The sequence below is a fragment of the Pelobates fuscus genome, chromosome 7, assembly GCF_036172605.1.
Source record: "Pelobates fuscus isolate aPelFus1 chromosome 7, aPelFus1.pri, whole genome shotgun sequence".
Lineage (NCBI taxonomy): Eukaryota > Metazoa > Chordata > Amphibia > Anura > Pelobatidae > Pelobates > Pelobates fuscus.
The window spans coordinates 86,438,444-86,461,190 of record NC_086323.1 but is presented as its reverse complement, the minus strand read 5'-3'; the positions used below and the strand labels follow the sequence as shown (position 1 = coordinate 86,461,190).

General features: G+C 38.9%; 2 protein-coding genes across 9 annotated transcripts in view; one reads left to right on the top strand and one right to left on the bottom strand.

Annotated features, from left to right (window-relative positions):
* Window positions 1–11,737, bottom strand: part of SUCO (SUN domain containing ossification factor) — a 93,527-nt gene extending 81,790 nt beyond the window's left edge. For all 4 annotated transcript variants that reach the window (XM_063426175.1, XM_063426177.1, XM_063426176.1 and 1 more), the window contains exon 1: window positions 11,484–11,737. In XM_063426175.1, the coding sequence (XP_063282245.1) occupies window positions 11,484–11,536 (53 nt within the window). In that variant the 5' untranslated portion in view covers window positions 11,537–11,737. The remainder of the gene's footprint in view (window positions 1–11,483) is intronic.
* A 278-nt stretch (window positions 11,738–12,015) lies between these two features.
* The window catches only part of PIGC (phosphatidylinositol glycan anchor biosynthesis class C), a 41,849-nt gene continuing 31,117 nt past the window's right edge, over window positions 12,016–22,747 (top strand). For 2 of the 5 annotated variants that reach the window (XM_063426173.1, XM_063426171.1), the window contains exon 1: window positions 12,600–12,705. The gene's annotated coding sequence lies outside the window, so the exon portion shown is untranslated. Of the gene's footprint in view, window positions 12,093–12,345; window positions 12,474–12,588; window positions 12,706–22,747 lie in introns of those variants that run through there. The other 3 variants (XM_063426172.1, XM_063426174.1, XR_010084025.1) reach the window with 3 other exon arrangements.

The window sequence follows — 22,747 nt, the reverse complement described above, 5'->3', positions numbered from 1 at the left end:
AACGTTTTATATTTGACCCTGTAACTTTCCAAAACACCATAAAACCTGTTAATGGGTGGTACTGTTGTACTCGTGAGACATCGCTGATTACAAATATGTGCATTTTGTTGCAGTAAAACCTAACTGTATGACATTTACAGCTAAAATGTGAGGCGGAACTACAAATAAAAAAAAAAATCCGTTTTTTTTAATTTTATTCATAATAAATTGTTTCATATATAAATATTTTATATGAAATGAAAGCCCTGTTTCTCCTGAACAAAATGATATATAATAAGTATGGGTGCATTTAATATGAAAGAGGTGAATTACGGTTGAACAAACATAGCGCAAATTCCAGTTTTTGTTTACGTTTTGTTTTGATCAGAACGTGTACTATTGACTCCATCCTGAAGGGGTTAAAAAGCCAAGAAAACAAACCTACATGATCCAAAATCCCTATTGACAGAAAGATTTCTGTTTGCAGTCCATTGTATATAAAATATTCTTATTATACCATAAACAAACTGGACACATAATTGTGGTTTAGCAATACAAAGTTTTGTCTACCTATTAACTCTTCATGAACGAAAACATGGTTGAACTTTCACCAGACTTTCCCAACACTTTGTTTTCAAGAAAAAAAAAAAAAAAAAAAAAAAAGTTACAAGGTGGATATGTATGAAAAGATACAGACTAGTAAACAAAAAGACCATTCAGGAGTAGTTAATGCACATAAAGAACAATTTGACAGTGTCACCTTAATTTGGTAAATTATTATGTAGATAACATTATAAACTTCTGCAAATTTTCTTTAAACTCCCTGTGTTCCTGTTCAGTCTGAACCAACAAGCAAGTTATTTACAATCATACTGTCGGTCAATCCGCTCTTCTTTACATGCAGAATTTAGATTCAGTATTATTTACAGCAGCACAAGCTTTAAAATGTGCGCAAGTTGTCTGTTTTTGGAATTGTAAATGAGATCCAACATCTCCATTGCTATCAAATTACAAAAATAATTTACACTGTGCTAAAGTGCACACTCTATGCCTTACTTTAAAGTGAGACTATAGTCACCAAAACTACAGTTTAATGTAGTTGTTCTGTTATATATACCCTGTCCCTGCAGGCTTTCCAACGTAAACACTGCATTTTCAGAGAAAATCCAAATCTTCAGAGAATCAAATTACTGCACCAACAATATCCAAAAAAGTTCCTGCCTAGGAACACCTCTAGTGGCAGTCACTCAAGTCATCAGAGGTGCTTCCTGGGTTAGTGCGGCACGGAAACACTGAACATTCCTCAGAGAAGCATTGATTTAAAGCATCACTATGAGGAGATGTAGATTGGAGCAGCACAGAATTTTTTCACGCATGCACAATAGCCTACCAATGCAATAGTCCATTTTGATGATCTCAGCCAAGATGGCAGAGCGGGGGCAGAGCCAGTCGTGGCAGACCCATGCGGCGCTGGAATAAAGGGAAGTTTATTACCTTTTTAAAGTATTTCTGTCACTATAGTGTTCCTTTAAACAGCATACATTCAGGATTAGGGAGAAAGTCCACATCACCTTTAGTGGAAAAAAAGTTGCCTACACCTGATCTATACATAGTGATAGCCAAACTGATACTGCCACTTTATGAGGACTGCACATACGTGTGCCGCAAGCAGTTGCAGAAGAATTGTCCTCTGACCCACTGGCACATTCACGTCCCATAATTTCCAGCATGCTCCAAACTGTGATAAACAAATAGCGTCATTGTGGGTTGAGCAGCCATTTCATCCTGTCCAGGGCATTATGACATGTATGGAAGAAGGCTGTGGGGAATGCACCTTCTCTGGAATTCGCAGTATATTCATGCTTAACATTACCTGTCAAAGATTGAAAAGGGCAGTAATTGGTCAAAGGGTCGCATTACCACTTTTTTAGATGTTGTTGGCTCAGTAATTTGTTTCACTGAAGATTTGGATTGTGTAGTCCAAAATTGTGTAGTCCAAAGTCAAATTATTTTACTCTTCTAGGCATAATAGTTGCCCACTATCTCAAATGTTATAGAGGCAATGTAAAGAGTTAATCCAGTTTACATGTGTCCGGATATTGCCCAGACAGCCAAAAATGCAATGCCATTCAAAATAAGATAAATACTAAGAATTTTAAAGAATAAAAGCACAACCTGCAGCCAACATTTTGCTAGAATATAAAAATATAATATAAACATAATTCTACATCATAAATACTAGAAAACTCACTTAAGAAAAAAAAATTTAAAAAAATAAATGAATAAAAAAAAAAAAAAAAAAAAAAAACAATCAAAGCAGTCATGAATTATTAAAAACAGCCTGTCAAACTAGATTAAAATACACCATGAGAGATTCGCAAATGCTACATTGTCAGCTTGCATCACTATACTTCTAAACAAGAAATGAAAAGTGGCAAAAGAAGCATAACCTTCCCTCCCACAATATGTACGGTATTTCAAAACAGGTAGAGACAAATTTTCAATTCAACAAGCATGGCTGTAGATAGTGCTCACCATGCTGGCAAAATTCCATAGATAAGTCCTTAATACCCTTATTAAATGGAAAAACTGATGTGCTCGGCACAATTAATGTTACCGTGGTCTATGCAAACAAAAATTAATCCTGAAAATGCCCTGGGAAAATAGTGTTCTCCAGCTCCCTTTGTATTGTGCATGATCATTTCTTGTGCAGATTTAAAAACGGCCATAGCCTTACAGAGACTAGCTTGCAGTACAGCCATTCCTGTAATGTGATGTGACAGATATATTGTCAGCATCTAGTCTGTGATAAGATCATTACGAACCTTAAACTGGGGGGAAGGGGAGGGATGTAAAGTAAATAAATAGAATTTAAAAAAAAAAAAAAAAAAACACCACACACACAAGACCCATAAGTATCCATTAAAGGATCACTATAGTCACATCATCTCAACGAAGAAGTCTAGGTGCAACGGTCATGTCGTTTGCAAATTGCAACATGCAACATTGCAGATTTGTTAAAGGAACACTGCACTGCATACTGGGAAAATTATCCCTGTTTAGTAGATACACCACAACGTATACATGCATACATTGGGAGTAGATCTTAAAACAGTTTGCAAAAGTTCCAGTCCATAAGAACTGCAGCTTTGATGAGCTCTCCCCTTTCTCCACAAAGAAGAGTCTCTCAGTCTCTTCATGGGAAACAGCCCTGAAGGGCTTTTATAAAAACTTTTATAAAAAAACAAAAACAAAACAAAAAAACCAACACAGTCATGGATACTCCTCATCCTTTTCCCCTCAGGCAAGACAGCCAGATAGCAGATATCAGTTTTTGCCACATCATTCAAATTAAAACTCGAAATACAAGTTTTTCCTTTAATATGGTATCTTTATGACCAATCTGAAGTGACAGGTCTGCTTTAACCCCTTAAGGACACATGACATGTGTGACATGTCATGATTCCCTTTTATTCCAGAAGTTTGGTCCTTAAAGGGTTAAAACGGGGAGAGATATGCATCTGTAGTTCATTCTTCTATTTTTTATTTGGTACTTTCTCCAGCTGACACAAAACAGGTGTGGGCAACCGGAGGAGGAGAGACCTGTCAATTTACAGAATGCAGCTCTATCAGTCCAATTTTTATTTTTCTGTATAGTATACTGTAGTGGACAGAACACTTGCCTAGTATATATATTTTTCAAGAAAGCATTGTACAGTTGATCTCAGCATAAAACGGAACAAATTTGATGACAACAATGTGGTCGATTGTACACACACTTAGATACAACAGGAGAACAAAAATACATAATTTTATTTTTACTTTTACTTATTTTAAGTCAGTCATACATCTTTGCAATCAAAGTCAATAATCAAAGTCAATGATCACATAAAATGTTAAATAAATAATCATGCTGTGACGGAGCTCCTGTACTCCGACTGAGTACTTCTGCCAGGTCAGCTTCTTTGTCTTAGTTGCAGCACTTGAAAGTTTTACCAGGTAGCAGCTATTCTCCAATCTGGCAAAGATTTACCGGACTTCGGCACAGTCCTGAACAGAGGAACAGTTTGACTTCTTACCTGGGATCCACTATGTTCTGCTGGGGAAGCTCCTACTTAGATGCTTGCTTTCATCCAGTGCACTAGCAAGCTTAGCTGAGCTACTGAAAATATATCTGGGTACATTTTGTAACTTGCCGGGACAAACATCTTAGTTTTCATTCGATTCTCCCAAAGTTTTACAATAGGAAGATATAGTATAAGTTTTCATTATTAATTCATACCTCCCTCTATTTCCCCCTCCCCCTTACGTTTCTCTCTCTCGCTCATTCCCTTACGCTCCCGTCCCCTCTTGCTTCAAAGTGGAGGGGATTGACCGGCCGGGGACCAGGCTATTGCAGGAGTCCCTGTGATGCCACAAGGCACCCTATACAGGGATCGACAAATCCCAGACGCCAGGTCAACTAGGATTTTAGACCTGGCATCTGGTATTTGTTAGCCCACTCAGCCCCTGAGGTGGTCAGCTGCCTATGAATGGAGGCGGGCGACCGGCTAGCTGAAGGGAGTGCATTTGCGGGTGGTCAGCTGGCCAGTTGAGGGAGAGCGTGGGGTGTGTGCATGGGCAGGGAGCTCCTGGAAGATTGAGGCAGACAGGAAGGCACGCAAGGGAGCTTTAACCTCCCTCCCTGCTCTGCTCCCTCGCGTCCTCCAGTGATGCCGGGATCCGGAACATAAAGTAGTTCTGGCCCCAGCATCACTAAAAAGTGCTCTATGGAGTAGAGTAGGGAGATGACTGAAGCACCACTTGACTGCAGGGAAAGCCGAACCACTCCAGCTCCAGGTAGGGAGGCTGGGTGGTCACCTTTATGTGTGTTGTTATTGCAGTGACAGTGAATGCATGCGCGTCAGCGAGCGTGCGTGTCAGTGAGTGTGTGTGTTTAGGTGACCGGTCCCTCTCCAATCACATGGGTAAGGGGTTTTTACACACCTTTCCCCCACCACACTGTGCTGGTCTCACCGCAGCTGGCCCTGCCTCCATGACTGCGATCATCACTCTTGATGATCTCAGCCAATCCAATGCTTTCCCATAGGAAAGCATTGGGAGCCTATTGCGCATATGTGGCAAAACACCATGCTGCGCCAATCAGCATCTCCTCATTAAGATGAAATGAATGAATGTATCTCTATGGGGAACACTGAGTGACTTTCCCTAGAAGCGTTATTAGGCTACAATGTAAATACTGCCTTCTTATCTGAAAAGGCAGAGTTTACATTGAAAAGTGTGGAGGGACAGGTTAGAGACATGAGAACCACTACATTAAGCTGTAGTGGTTCTGGTGACTTTAGCGTCCCTTTAAGAATTCTATTTTTGACATTGAAAAACCTGGCTTAACTTTTTTTGCTGGCTCCTAGATTCGAAGCAAATTTGTCAAGCCCTGTATTAACAGTTGCTTAAAGCGCCCGGTGCAGAGCCTATTTGGGTACCATTCCAACAAGAGTGACTTGACGCTTGATTCAGGGCAACACCCACTAGCCCTGCTTTGTTCTTTTATTGGTTTACCTATATGTTAAACCCTTCATATAAAATCAGAAAACTGAATAAGGTTTTGTCTTTCCATATATTTTTTCGAGAATTCCAAATCTGAAAAGGAGACCGGCGTGTCTCTTGCCATAATTCATATTGTGTAACCCATGTGGTTTCGAATGTTTTACATTAGCATGTTCACCGAAGACCCTGATTTCGAGACCTGTGTGTCTCAACTGATGCCATTTTCCACTGCTATGTTCAATTGGAAGGCAAATAAAATGAAATTTAAAACAATATATAGTATGAGACTAATGTGTAAAAAAATGGATACACAACTACAAAATTATTATGGGTTACAAAGTGATCCAAGCATGAGAACGATGTAAACAAAACAAAGAACACTATAACAACAGCACTATGCTCTATTAAACATTTTGAGAGGAAGTAAAAAAAAAAAAAAAATTATTTATATATATTATTATAATAATAAGTTGTTTTTTTAAGTGACTGCCATGAAAATACAATTTTATCTTAAGGAGGACCCAAAATAATACCAGAAAAAACACCATTTATCTAGATGAACCTTGTAAATTCAAACAAAGACCAGGCATTCTGTTACATACCAGAAAACACTGAAAGGTTGTAAAGAAGATTATAAGGGACAATATGCTCCAATTGCCAATGTAACAAATCATTTAAACTTTCAGGAGATTTACATTACACATAGTAGAGATTAAATTTCTGTCAAAAAGTGGCAATGAACGAACCTTCCACTGTCAAATCCTAAGACTTCCCATCAGCCATTGGTTAAGAAAATACATTCTCACACAATGCTGTGGTAGACCTCTTCATTGCATGATGGCATATAACCGACAAGTCTCCAGGCAGGTGAAAGTGATTTAGGACAACTTTGAAAGTCATCAGTTGCAGCTCATAGGAAAGCACCGAATTCAGTTCTTTCCTATAGGGAAGATTAGATGAGTCCGTAATGCTACTATATGAGCACTGAACTGAACCATCACCAAAAGAAACCATGCCTCCTCAATAATGTCACAGGAGGAAGAGAGGTGACAGGGTCACTATAGCAATATGAATACAGGTTTGAATTCCTAACGCTTTCGTGTTCTCCTTTAGGAGACAAACAAAAAAAAAAAAAAAGAATTAACCTATATGCTCAAAAGGAAGAGGGGCAGTAAAGCAGAATATTTAAACAGAATCAATCATCTCAAAGAAATCTCAGCTACACAATAAATGCCACTAAAAACTAAAAAACAGTGTTGGTGCTAATTACATAGCATCAACAGGTGTCAGAATATTAAAAGATATATTTTAGGATGTTTACAGCGATAATCATGCACTTCACTAGTAACTAAAATAGTTACCGTACATCCCCCCCACTCATAATATTGTAAAGCGCTAGGGAATCTGTTGGCGCTATTTAAATTGTAATAATAATAATAATAATAATAATAATAATAATAATAATAATAATAATAATAATATTATTAACTAAAAAATAGAAAAGCATCAAATTTATCTCATTTTATTAGTTTTTGCCATCTGGGGAGGTAGAACTTATACAAGCATTACATTCCTGCTTATCACTCTAGGATCTATCTTGAACTAAATTATTTTGGTTTGTTAAAGTCAATTCAGAGTGTATGAAGCATGCATGGGGCTGAATCTAAATGGTTTATATAATGCTATAGTATTTTAAATACATGTTCCTTTAAATAACACTTAAAAACCCTTAACCACAGATCAACACAAAAGCAGTGAATGACATTTAAAAGAGAAAAAAAAATTCCTAATCATGCAATTCTGATTAAGATATTCTGTTCCTATCTATTCAATTTATTCTGTTAAGAAAGTACCTAACATTTTAGTGTTCACAAACTGTCAGAAGGCATTTATATAATTATTTGGCATCATATACATGCATTTTTCAAAGAATGCTTTTTGAGGAGGAAAAATAAAAAATAAACATATATAGCAGATCTACCCTACGGCAAAACATATACATTCATGCATTTGTTCAACTCTGCAATATAAGATAAGAAAAGATTACATGCCATCATCGTAAAAGGAAAAAAACAAATCAAAGGCATTCAATGATCCCTGTGAAAACAACGCCATAAAAAAGTAGTTATTCCTTTTTTATTGCAGGACCTCTAAAGAATTTTACAATAATCTTTGACTGCAAGATACACAAAAAAAAACAAAACCCTGCTCTCGAAGGTTGAAAATAGGCTGACAAAGCATCATGGAAATTGTAGTGCTAGAACTGATGGGGTGGGGAGGGTTGGATGTATTTCACTCACCCCTTTTAGTAGTGAGAATGTTTACCCCTGCACCTAATTGGCAGATGCCTTTGGATTTATCCTCTAAAAGATACAAAATGATAATCAACAGCTTTACGTGCATCTGAAAGAATTACATTTCAATTTCTCTAACACTCTAAGCACTATTACAATTGCTGAAAGCTGTAGTTATGGTGCAGGAGTGCCCTGTCACCCTCCCAGGGTAAGAAGGCAAACTGTCTGTTGGGTGCCAGTCACAGCCTTCAAGAGTGCTGGAAATTGTGTAGACTAGAGCTTCTGTTAGCTCCCCTGATCTAAGCATTGTAAAGCAGGGCCGGCTAATAATCAGAGCACCCTAGCTGATCCCTCCCAGTCAATGAGTTAAGCCATGCACCGCCAAGCTCAGAGCTCTCCAAGAGGACACAATTAAGTGGTCAAACTATTATAACCCAGGGAGGGAACCAGTACACTGGAGCAATTATGGTGTATATCTTTTAAATCTAAAAATCTGTCAATATAAAAAGGTGTAAACCAATTAATATGCAGTTATTTACATACAAGCTTGCAATCTAGACTAGAGGATTACACGAACATATGAAAACCCTGCATCACAAACAATACAAAACAGATCTGGTAATAGAAGATTAGCAAAAGTATGTGGCATTCCGAATAGATTATTATTTCTATATGTTTGCATATATAAATTATTCAAGAAAAAAAAAACGCATTGTGCATCTAATGTGATATCCATACTGTACAGCGTCTGTACTAATAGATAAGGTTTTGTATTAGTTTCATTTATATACATCCTAATATAGGTGAAGTATGACATTTTAATGTACATTAACAGGAAACAACATCCCAATGTGCTTATAAAATTGGCAGACTGAGATTTCCAAAAAATTACAATCCCAATTTATTCAATCAAACCTTCAACGTAACTTTGTATGTACTGAATTGGTTGTAGCTTTCCATTTTTTTCACACTTTGGGAAAAGATAATCATGTACTGAATACGATGCACGTGGGTAAATCAATCAGTACAGTTTGCAGATCACATGTTGCTTGAAATAGTGAACTCTTAAAAGTTAACACAGAATTACTATGCCACTCAAGAATTTAAGTTTAAAAAAAAAAAAAATGGAGTAGACTACTGATTACATAAACGCACATATAGATTAAGTGATTTGAGGTAAAAGGAGATTTTTTTTTTTCTTTTTATGATTTTTTTTTTTTTTTTTACACAATGGACAAAAAAAAAGTGCATGAAAGTTAAAGATGCAAAGTCAATCATAATTTTTTTTAGGAAAACAAACTAAATTTTTTAAAGTGAGATTATAAATCCCGATCCTGTGACTGGTGACACTGAAAATAATTTGTATAAGTCTTAAACATCTTAATCAAATAGATGTTACCAGATATTTGTAGCGTATCATAATAACTACATTGCTAAATCATTGCTGATCCAGCACAGGATATGGACTTATGATCTCTATCTCAATAAAAAAAAAAAAAAAAAAACATGGATACTACAAGTCCCAGGGCTTGAGTGAGGGAAAAAGAAATATATTTCTTTAGTCTGAGAGAAGGCCTAAATGCTAAACATATGCGGGAATCGAGAAGTTGGCGTGGTTAAAGCTACACATATCCAAAATAGAGTCTCTAAATACAAAAGAACATTGTTACTGGCATAAGAACAATAGATAATGAATGAATTTAAAGGAATACCAGTTAAGCCTACATAGTTTTATGCCTCATGCCAACATGCTTTTTTTATACTGTAAATTCAAACCCTACTACACCCCAATAGTGTAAACTACAAAATAGGTACGAAAACATTGCACACATGAATAACCAACATGGAAATTGGCAGGTTTAATAGGGACAATCAAACTGAAAAACAATCTTCAACCACAAGCTTGACTTGTGACAAGTCTAAATAATCGAATAATCTCTCTGAAACTGAAAAGTCCTTGTTAATGATCAGTTTAGTAAATAAATCCATGAACAATTTCTTAGTACAGCAAATACATTGAATTTCATCTTCTAGGGCTAGGTCTTACAGGTACTAAGAACAGTTCAACACAAAACAAAAACAAAGCATTCATGTTCTATATTAAAATTCTGAGAGTAGGCCAGTTGTACGTCAATTTCGTTAGAGTAATCATAAAACACACATATATATATATATATATATATATATATATATATATATATATATATACACACATATACATACACACACACTTTTCTTCTGTACCCTGCACACACACTTTCAATTGTATATAGGTGCCTGGTGCATATCAGCCACAGCCAAAAAAATAATAGAGAGAATAATATAAACAAAGGCTTGCACTCACGGTCTGTTGTAAAAGTTTTTTTCTTCCTTTATTCCATAACTTTGTTAACCCCTTAAGGACACATGACGTGTGTGACACGTCATGATTCCCTTTTATTCCAAAAGTTTGGTCCTTAAGGGGTAAAAAAAGAAGAAAAAAAAAAAAAAAAAAATCGACGTTTCAGCCATCGTTCATGGCTTTCATCAGGATCCTGATGAAAGCCACAAACGATGGCTGAAACGTCGATTTTTTAACAAAGTTATGGAATAAAGGAAGAAAAAAACTTTTACAAAAGACCGTGAGTGCAAGCCTTTGTTTATATTATTCTCTCTCTCTATATATATATCCGTGAGTGCCACCAACCATTTTTTCTATTTGGATATCCAAGCCCTGGTGTTGCACCCGGTTTGGCTACTGTGAAGCCTGAGTGCAAGGTACTACTCTATTGTTATATATATATATATATATATATATATATATATACACACTCCAATGAAATGAGGATAAGTCGATAGAGCCACTATCAAGTAAATTTAGCAGTGCTCATACTCCTAAAATATGAAAAAGAAAAAAAAAGTCACAAATATAATAGAAACGGAGAGCCATCACAAGTGTATATATAGGGTGCATTTGGTTTCATGTGGTGGGAAAGTAGACTTAACGAGAATACTGTGACATTTTTAAGAAATATAAGGGAAGTTGACACTGGCAGACATATCAAATAAGAATTAACAATATACATATCTAGCTTACATAAACAAGCCTGTTAAGCATATAATTGGGTACATTCCTAATTTAAAACACAAATAACTTTATGGATTTAAAAAATAAAAAATAAGAGTCCAATGAGCTTACAATCAGACTGGTCTTGTTCTTGGGCCATTATCAGTAATGGCTATTGTATAGAGTAGATCAATGACAGCTGGCTTTTGACACTCCACCTATTGTGAAGGATAAGACCATTCATGGTCAGAGACCAAAAACCAGCATGTAGTACAGTACTAGCTGTGAACCAAGCACATAGCAGCCATCACTGGCTCTCACACTGTGTGACAGGGATGTCAGAAAGGTAGGACCCCCCATCACTCCTCGTTATAGAACTACAACTCCCATGATGCTTTACCACCCGAGTAACTGTCACACAGTGCTGGGAATTGTAGTTCTAAACAGGATTGGGGGTGGAGGGGGTTACCTTATAACCTCAATCCTGCCCATGGAGACAGTTTTTGGGGGGCTGCTCTGTTTACGTTGTGGGTGGGTGACAGCAGTTCCCATGAGTCCCTGGGTGACAGGCTGAAGGGAGCTGGGGGGCCACAGGTGGGCACCAGCCATTAACTCACCATAAGCAGGAGATCAGGAAGAGGCAGAATAGAATCACCGGTCGCTTAGTCATCTTTCTCGGGCGGAATGTCGCATCCTCGCCGGCATCCTCCGCCCCTCTCTACGGTGTAAAGCTCACTCTGAGACCCTCTATCTCTGCTGAGGGCTGGGTAACCCAGAATCCTGTGCGTGCCCCCCTCCTTCCCTGACACTCTCACCGCGCGACCAGGCGTCCAACGCGGCCGTTACCCACAGGGCGCCTTCCAACTACACGGCCAGGCTGAGGTGGAAGGAGACACGTCACACCGCTCTCCGCCAATCACAGGCAGGCCACAATCGCCTCCCCCCGTTTTCTAAAAGGGCATTGGTTTGGTCCTGATGTGGGAGGAGGCTTTCGGATCGATAAACCACAAAACTGGGCTTGTGTAATACAAGACATGGGGGGGTGCTGGGAGCATTATCACTCAGCTCTGGCCTGTGACGGGTTAAAGTACCTCCTCCCTTGTCAGCGCAGATAAGCTGGCCTGATGGAATGTACTAAAGTGTGGGAGCCGGGGGTGTGTGGAAACCAGGCTGGACAGGCTCATGTCACAGACTGGGAAAGAACCGCTCGGCGTATACCATACAGTGTACGGGGGGTTATTCTTTATATATTGTGAGCAGTAATAATTAACTGCGCGGGTTTAGTCCGAATTTAAAACAAAGATTGATTTTTATTTCCCCCCAGTTTGGCTGTTTCAGCCCTATATTAGCAGTTACTTGACTTATAGAAAACACCCCTTACTGTATAACATTGACATTGGGAGTACTGGCATTAATACTGTGACATGTGGCTGTCCTCACTGGGCCACACAGCAGATCAAAGAGTGTCTTCCACACACAGCTATTGTGGAACTACAACTCCCGTGGTGCTTTGCGGGCCTTCAAACTGTCCAGCTTTATGTAAATTAAAGTTCATGAAAAGCCTTTTGCAACCCCTGACTTATTAGTGTTAGCGTTTTATAACTAGGGTACGTATAATTGGGGTGTAGCTCTGTATAGCTCATATGTAAACCCCCAGCATGTCTGTAGATTGCTTAATTTCTCATAGAACCACCATGTTTGGCTATATCCTCTGTAAATTGATCCTGTATCAGAGCTGACGTAACGCCCGCGTTGCATTCTGTGAGTTGTAGTCCGTGGGTTGTGTGTCTGTCAGTTTGGTTGCCGCTGAGCGCTGTAACAAAGCCTCCTGGGATACAGGTAAGCCAGACGTCTCGTGGAGTAAAAGGAAATATGGCCATAGACTGTGCACTGCCTGCAGTCTAACACGGAGGGAATGTTAATCTAAATGCAGTGGATACGATGATACACTGCACTGTGACTAGATCACTCACACTAACCTGGTGACTTAGCTCGGAAATGGAGAAAAGTTAGATTAGGATGTCCTAGAACTCTGGTGATGCTTAGGGGCTGGCTGGAGGTCAGCGGTTTGGCCAAACCCTAATGCAATTTAATACACTATACAGCTCTTGGAAGTCAAATGGCTACTAACCTCTGGCCATTCAGGTGTTTTTAGATTACAGCTTGCATGCTGATTACTGTGTATCATGGGACTTGTAGCCCACAAAGTCTGTGGGGTGTTAAAGATTAGCCATCATTGTTAGTGGTGATTGAGATGCCCCAAAAATGAATTCCCCCACTGTATAGCTACATTTTACATGATGCTTTCTCAGTCTAATGGATACTGAGATTCATGGGATTTGTAGTTCTGCAGTAAATTGTGGGTTTTAGACTCTTGCCCAGTGTTGAGGTCGGGTGATGTTACATGGATTAATGCAGGCTGTATGCATGTATTTATTTAGTTTATTATTTCTTGCTTCCTGGTTCTATATACAGGAAGGAAGTAATTGTCAACAGTTACTTCCGCTCTTTGCTAGGGTTTTCCAGCACAGCGCGTTCCCGTTGCCTAGCAACAAGTCTGGCACTTTCTGCACGGTTTAAAGGGAAGTTGAAGTATTGATTTTTAAACCTAGCATGTGTAGGCACTAAGCAGGGAATCTTGTGAAATTGATAAGGTGCCTGAACATTCTAAGTTTGAAATAGCTAAATTGGAATAATAAATAAAAAAATATATTTTTCCAGCATTCCCATGCCTAAAATGTGCATTTCTCTAGTCAAACTAATTCATATACGAGATTACTGGATAATCTTCTGTCTGCTTTGTACATACTGAAAATATATAGGTGTTAGGAAAATTAGGATAAACGAACGGAGTAGGGAAAATCTCAAGTTCTACTGTAATAGCAACATTGTGGTTGTAGATTCAGGATATTTACTAAAGTGGGAATTGTATGGAATTGAAAGGGAATTTCAAACTTCATGTTTAAGTAGCCATACTAGAAGCACAGCTTAGTGAGGGGAATTTTCCAGGTTGTCTACTTTGAATCCCTAACAATTCTCACTTTTTAGTAAATAGCCCTATGGATTTAGCAGTTTGTGGTCAGGGGAAAAAAAGGGGAAGGGGTTGTATGTGATGTAAGTCAGTCATAGTGTGCGAAAACCAACATTTTCTTAGGCATGTAAATAAAGAGGTTAAAAAGATTTAAAGGGACACTCCAGGCACCCAGACCACTTCTGCCCATTGGAGTGGTCTGGGTGCCAACTCCCATCACCCTTAACCCTGCAAGTGTAATTATTGAAGTTTTTATAAACTGCAATAATTACTTTGCAGGGTTAAGTCCTCCTCTAGTGGCTGTCTATCAGACCGCCACTAGAGGGACTTCCGGCTTCTTAAAACATGAAAAGTGTTTTAAAGTACGCTGGATGTCCTCACGCTATGCATGAGGACCTCCAGCGTCGCCGAAATCCCCATAGGAAAGTATTGAATGCATGCGCATTAGGTCTTCCCCGCTGGCTGACGTTGGCGAGGGAGCAGCGTGGGCGGAGCCTGACCCAGCACCGAGTGACATCGGCACTGGATTCAGGTAAGTCACTGAAGGTTTTTAACCCCTTTAGCAACATGGGATGGGGAGTGGGAGGGAGAGGGGCACTGCAGGAACCTGCAGTGCCAGGGAAACGGATATGTTTTCCTGGCACTGGAGAGTCCCTTTAACCATGCAATACTTTAATACATGTAACATTACATAACCAATTCTTTAAATGCTTGGCTTGGTACTCTCTCTGATTGACAAATATATCTGGTATATACAGCAGATTTCAATCATACTTGTCTTTTAATTATGTGTACAGGGACGTTATTACTAGATGCTACTGAGGATGCCCCAATTCTAAATGAAAGACCTGAAAACGACAAAGGGTCACAGCTGAGTCTTATGAATAGGGTCCTGACATATAGGACAAATTTAGATGTTGGTAGTGGGTTACCATGTAACATTAGCAAAGGTGTATTGCCCAGATGACCTGTAAGTAAGAGGCAATATTGATCTACTATGTTTACTAGGCACCATGTGTTGTCGGTAGGATATAGTTGCATGCCTGCATGAGGTCCATTTGATTCATTTTTGACTGTCACAGGGTGAGTGTGTAATGATCCCCTGGATTTTTAATATCCGTGATTTTGAGGTATTTTTTCTTTGGTAAATTCATTTGGACGTAAGAAACCATAGCATGCTAGGTATAAGGCTGTTTTCATTATTAGGTTATTGAGTGTTTCAAATAGATTAATATCCTACAGATCTAACCGTTCCCTAAATTTCTGTCCACCGATGGGTTGACGTTTGAAAGCTTTTGGACAATCTAATCTTAGTATAACTTTGACGATACTTTTCTTAGGTATTGGGACTTTTTTCAAGATAAATGGGTCCAAAATAAATAGACTGGGAAAGAGTGTGGGCTATGAGTTTTTTTAAAAAAAAAGGAAGCTTGGAAGTCAAGAATTCACCATAAGAAGCAATATGAGGATTAGTCACCATAGTAAACAGAATAAAAGTCCCATATGTTTAAAGATAAAACGCACTATATAAAGTAAAAAATAAACTGAAAATGAAGGTAAGGTAAGCTGCAAGTAAGCGAAAGTGTGAGAAACACTGCGTGTCACACTGAAGTGATAAATAATATCTTACAGGCTTAAGCAACTCTAAACAAATACATTGTTAGTTTCAAACATATATACATGTATCGACTTGCACCAGCAGACATAACCACTCAATGAAAACAAGAAACAATGAGCATAAATGTCAATGCTAAGGTCAAGTACCCAATTTGGATATCAGATCATGTCAAATTAAATATCCCAAATATGAAAATGAGATATGGAACATCCAACTAACTTATTAAAGGAATACTATAGAGTCAGGAACACAAACATGTATCCCTGACTATGTAGTGTTAAAACTACCATTTAGGTGGTGGCCCCCTTCCTTACCCCTCTTAAAAGGTAATAAAAGTTACCTTATTTCCAGCGCCGTGCTAGCCATGCCCCCGATCCGCCTTCTTGCTGTCATCATTAAAATGTATGATTTTTAGCCAATCCAATGCTTTCCCTATGGGAAAGCATTGGATTGGCTGAAATCAGCAAGAATGTGGGATGGAGACTGCTGAATCAATGCACTCTATGAGGAAAAATCAGCTGAACAGCACTCACTGCTCCTGGAAGCACCTCTGGTAGCCATCTGAGGAGTGGCCAGTGGAGGTATCCCTAGGGGCAATGTAAACACTGCCTTTTCCTACAGGGAATGATTATACTAACCAGAACAACTACATTAAGCTGAAGTTGTTCTGGTGTCTATAGTGTCCCTTTAGGCATTACAAATACACCAAAAGAGGCAATGTGTACACAATTTATATACTTAAATAATAACCATTTAGTGAATATGTCCTATATTTGTCAAGCAATAAATCAAAGGGTAACCCCAATGCATATGAGCACTGCAACCCCAAACACAAATGCAATATATTGAAGTAACTGATAAAGCGTTTTTATGCATTCCCTCAGATTTTTCACACTAAATCAAACCTGTTAGGCAGGTCATTCAGAATGAATTGGATAATTATACAGAGTGACAAGTCATTATCAGTTTCCTTGTCACAACCTCTGTTTATGAATTACAGACATTGAACAAATCTCAGAAATGTATTCGTACACAATGACCAGTTTCATCAGTGTCTATCTAAAGACGTAGCAGCACACTACTATGTTACATTTGTGTTTGGGGTTACAATGCTCATACGCACTGGGGTTACCCTTTGATTTGTTGCTTGACAAATATGGGACGTATTCACTAAATGGTTATTTTTAGAAATGGTTTACTCATTGGTGTATTTGTAATGCTTAATAAGGTAGTTTAATGTTCTAATTTTCATACTTGGGATGTTTAATTTGACATATTCCAATACCCATATTGGGTACTTGACTTGGCATGAATGTTTATGCTCATTATGTCTTATTGTCATTGTGTGGTTATGTATATATACCTCATGGATGAAGCGTCTGCTGGTACAAGTCATTACAGTTTATATGTTTAAAAGAAACAATGTATTTGTATATAGTTGCTTAAGCCTGTTAAGATATTATGTATCACTTCTGTGTGACACGGGGTGTTTCTCATACTTTCACTTACTCCCAGCTTGGTGGAGACTTATCTTATCTTATATCGTTCTATGTAAATAATCTTGGTAAAACTTTAATTCTACATCCTGTCGGACATTGTGGTTTTCATTTTCTGCTTATTTTATTTTTGACTTTATATAAGGCTTTTTATCTTTAAAGGAACACTATTAGTCACCAGAACAACTACAGCTTATTGAATTTGTTCTGGTGTGTAGAATCATTACCTTCGGGCTTTTTGCTGTAAACACTGTCTTTTCAGAGAAAATGCAGTGTTTACATTACAGCCTAGTGATAACTTCACTGGCCACTCCTCAGATGGCTGTTAGAGATCCTTCCTGGGTCATGGCTGACTAAAATGCAGCCAAACATTCAGTGTCTCCTCCCTCTGCATGCAGACACTCCCTCTGCATGTCCTTTTTTTGACACTCATAGCCACTTTTTCCACCCTCTTCTCAATTTCCTTGGCTATTTAAACATTTTGCTTTTTAATATCCTTTTGCCTTAAAAAAAGTCCGTACTAAGGACTGAAACGTTGACCACGTTTATTGAATAATAAAAGTTTGCTCATTTGAACACTGATATGAGTCCACTGAGTGGTTCCCTGTAGGTTTGTGTAGCTATTTGGATGGCATAGCACCGTGGAGAACACTGTGTTTATATCTATAGAGTTATTTATTAATTTGTAAACATTTAGGTAGCAACTGTCAAAGAACATCCATTGGTGTTTTCACTAAAGCATTAGTTGCACATTTTACTGCAGAATAACCCTGCTTTAGTTCCAAGTCAGCCGGCGGGGGCGACCCAATGCAAATGCATTATTCAATTCCAGGATTCCGGCGACGCTGGAGGTCCTCAAGCATATCCCGTCATCTAGAGGTAGATTTAACCCTGCAGTGTAATTTTTGCATTAAGTGGCAACCATGTATCAATTTAAATAAGCTGTAGCAGATAAGTCATGTAATTATTCATTAGCAAACTGAAATATGGCTTTCTCTACAGTTAGGCAAAGTAAAGGTCTAAAATAAACACCTGCAGCTCCTCCATTTAACTTAAGTTAAATGATTCTACTCTTTCAGAAAATGCCCCAGGTAAGAAGTCAAAGCATTCAAACACTTTTTAATAATTACAAAGGAAGAGTGCCAGGGCGCTCCTGGCACACTACTCACTATAGCACACTATTCCTTTAATGTGTATTTAAAGCAGGGGGTGATTATTTCTCCATTCTTCACCCCACCTCAGTGAACTATTCCACTGAGGTGAGTAGAGAAGTTGAGGTAAGTATACAAAATTCTTACGACCATAGTACCTCCACCCAAAGTTGGGCATCTGCTTGGAAAGTGTTATATCATTAATCAGCCATTCCATAGTGGCATAGTTATGTATATACCCTCACAGTACCCCCACACTTTTCTTTATTTTTATTATTATTACAGCATAACCCATAGTAGATAACCGTTCATTTTTGGATCATGCAAAAATTAAAGAAGTGATAGTTCTACTTTTAGCCACAAAAGTCAAATTTAGCCAGTTTGCATGATTTAAATATCTGCTCCTTGTAATAATATTGTCAGTAGTGCTCTACTCCATAACCACATGCCCAGATGCCCTAATTAAGTAAAAAAAATGACATGAAAGATGCAAGTAATTTCTTTTTTAAGGGTTACGCCAACCAAAAAAAAAGGGGTTTTAAGAAAACATTGGTTTTGGTTAGAGTACTCTATGTTGTACAGGTCTTTCCGGTCAAAGGTTTTTGTTTTTTCACCTCCATTCCAATGACTAGACAAATTTTTCACCTCAGCCTGATCCTCCTCTGCCAACGTCACACCCTTAGCTGCAGAGGGAGGTGTCAGGATGGGCAGGCTGAGGGTAGGATATGGGTGGTACGGGGAAAGGTATTGGACCTGTTAACACCTCGTCATCAGTATTGAATCCGTATCAGCAAGAGATCCGTTGCCTATATGGACTTTATTTTGGCAACATGGATATTACACCTAAATATGCCATTCAAATTAGAGATCAGTCTATTTTTTTCAGAGCCAATGCCGATACAGAATATCGGTCGCCTTTAGGGTCGATTTGCTAATAACCAGTGCCAATATATATTTTTTTTTTTATTTTTTTTTACGATGCAGATTGCTTCCGTTCTTTGTCAATCTTTCTTTTATTAAGGCATGAGGGATGGGTTACAGAAAAAAGAAAGGGAAATGTACGAGTGGTATACAATACAGGGATAGCATAGCGTTAACATTGACAATTTACATTTCCTGGATAGTAATGCCTCATTTTTTGTTTTTTATGTTGTTTAACGAAAACAGGCTTAAACTCCCTAACATGTCACAGATTTGAGAAGTTGGGTGACAAGATGCAGAGGGCATGCATGCATGTTTGCCTGGGTAAGCTTAATATGCAGATTATAGACAGGCTTAAACACCTTACATGTCACAGAAGTAAAGGGTTGATTGACAAGATGAGTAGGACAAGCATTAATTCAGGTTTGAATATGGAGGCTTAATTTGCATATTATAGACAGGCTTAAATTGTAACCTGTCACAGGAGTAAAGAGTTGAGTGACAAGAGGAATAGAAAATGCGTGTGTTCAGGTATAGGTAAGTAAGCATAACACACTTATAGAAAACATTAATTGCATCTCTGTGGGACACACAATAGACATGCATAAGCGATATGTCTGAGGGAATAAGGATTGGTCGGCCAGCAGTGGTCAATGTTGGGTCGGGTGTCATCGCTAAATGACGATACGATATGCAGGTGCTAGGTTGCGGGCTAGGTGTCTCGGTCCTACCAAGTGCTATTCGTAGCTGAGTTAACTCTGGGTGGCTCATGCTGTTTAAGACAGTCGTATAAGTGGTAGCTTTTACATAAACACTATGGTCTAGGAAACAAGTAATATTATTTGCAGCAGATCATGGAGGGCAAACTCTATGTCGGTGAACATATGCATGAAATAAATATAGACATAAAATAAAATGAGATCTGCATCAGGTCATATGAAGTCAGCGTCCAGGTGTAACTGGGTAGCGTCCTTTTATGGATGAAGGGGGAACCGCTCGCGGGCTGTTTGGTCACCCCATTCCTTCAGGTGGGATCCATGCCGGCGGCCCTGGGTAATTACAGAAGTTGACAGACAGCCAGGAGCAAGCCGATCTCTCCCTCCAGCTCTGTGCCTGCATCAAGACCGGCATCCCGTAGCCACGGACCCGGGAGCTTTTGAAGACCGGGTCCTTCCCTTTTGGGACAGATCTGGAGGCCTTGATGTTTTTGCGCCGCCTGCGTGGTAGATGCGCCGGGGTCGTTCCCCTGGTGGCCTTTGGCCCAGATGAGGGTGTCCCAGTCCCTTTCCGGCTGCTGCCGCTCTGTCGTCCCTTTGTGCTCCAGCTCTCCGGCCACCTCGTCTGTGTAACAGCATGTCGAGCCTCTATCTGTGCCCAGAAGGTATCAAACAGCTTGTTCAGGCGCGTGACCAGAGGCTTGTTTGTGCTGATGCTGTGCTCCAGAGGCACATAGACCCCATTGGGTTGCGCGTCTGCCATTTTGGAGTGGCGAGCGGCCTGCAGGTACAGAATATGCTTGGGGCTTGTGCCAGCTTTTGGGGTCCACGGAGGTGGGTGGGTTGGGATGTTTGGGACCGGGATAACCCCCCCCGCCGGTCCTGAGGGGGGAGAGGAGGGGGTAGCTGAGTACCGTGGGTGCTGCATGCCTTTATGGGCCGGAAGAGCAGCTGTCTCTCCCCTGCTCAGTGTAGTGTAGGCCCCAAGCCTCGGCTCGTGCATTCAAGCTGGTATTTTGGGCATGCGATATATCCCCCGGTTCACTAGCTTCTGTGTAACAAGATGTGGTAGGTTGGGGTTCAGGATTAGGTGATATGCCCATGATTTCAGCCTATAATCGGGCCCAGGCTCGCGAGCTCACAGAAAGTATGTCTGCTCAGCTCCACAGTCAGGCTCCACCCCAACCAGTGTCAATATTATGTCTATTTAAAGCAACACAATTTCTACACAAATCTGGCATTAACTGAACATGCTGTCCGTAATCACACTTCTATTACTCTCAGCCAACCCAGTACATTACAGTAGATTATTCACTGTCTTCAGCTAAGCTACACATGCATGGACTCACAGGGAGGGGTGATAGCAGCAGTGGGTAAGTAAAAAAAAATTAAACAACAATTTACCTCTGATTCTTTTTGGCATGGTGGAGTCTGTGAATCTCATGATCCACCAGCTGTACACGCTCTGGCATTTAACAGAAAGATTCTATACATAAGTGCTCAGAGATTTCTTTATGTATTGTGTGTACAGCACTGCAAGAGTTAACAAATTAACACATTTTGCCTTGCATTGGCTGGCACATCATGTAAGTTACAAATTATTGACCAAAAACTAATTTAAAAGAAAAATACTTTTAGTACAACCAATAGTTAACTTTTCTTTAACCAAGTGACAGCTTCTCTTTAATTGTAAATGGTCCATGAAGCTTTGGCAGTTATTCTGTAGAAAGCTTGCCATCTAGGAAGTAACAGCCAGTCAGTGCCTTACAAGGGGTTATTCACTAAACAGCAAATTGTGTGACATTAATTTACAAACTGTGACTATAATGGAGTTTGGTTTCCTATATTTGCTATTTTTGTCAAAATTTTATTTTTTTACTATCACTATAATGCAATGTTTAGTGAATGAGACCTAACCAAAATGGATCATTTAACTCTAAGAATTACACTGCAGGGTAGAAGTAATGGTCATTAGACCTGCCTGATGATGCCATAAACCCTTAGGGTAGTAAAGGTCAGCTATAAAGCCTTTCTTTGAAAATAAATCAGCTCTGTCACCCACTCTCCCCCCAAACAAAGAGCATTTCATAAAGATAAAATGTTTGTGAAATTCTAAAATGCTTGTAAAGATTGCAAAAAAAATATGAATATCGAATGATAGCGCACTGACTCTAAAGGCAACAAACTGTCGTTTGAGTCCCTCTAACTCACACTAAATGCAGAAAATATAGAACGAAAAAGAAACTGTTCATGCCTAATTTTTTTTTACTATCTGATAGATTTGGATATAGAAAAGTTTATTTTTGTGGCAGAAGATTTTTGACAATAGTCTGGTTTTCTTTCCAAATTGAAATGACAATAAAACACACAAGAAATGGCCAGGTAGTGAAATATTGTATAGTAAAGAGTTGAATCATTTATTAATTAATTAGAAATAAACTCAAGTGTAGAGCTACACAACTAGCTCTCTTTAATCAGCCTCTGACCATACAATCCTTGTCTAGGATATATGATGATATATGATGGGTCAAGATAAATTCAGAGCAAAATTGGTTTCTTGGTATAGGTGTTCTCACCTGTAATATACAAATAAAGCAAAGAACGGGAGCACCAATAGTGCAATTCAATTGGACAAAAATACAAACTTATAGAAACATGAAAAATACACTCACAAACAAAGCGCTATCCAATCAGCTTGTAGTTAGTAACCTGAGGTGATACAATTTGCCCTTTAAGAGACTACTTTATACGTTTAGAAATACAACAAAAAGAGAAGCCATTGTTCTGCATGTGCAAACAATATACTCAAACATGATCTCATTTACAACATCTCAAAAATGACTAGGCTACGTGGATTTCTGAAGAATTATAGTTAATTTATGTATCAAAGAGGAAGTTAAGCAATGGGACTTTTCGGTTAATTTAGTGAGATAAAGTCTATAATTAAC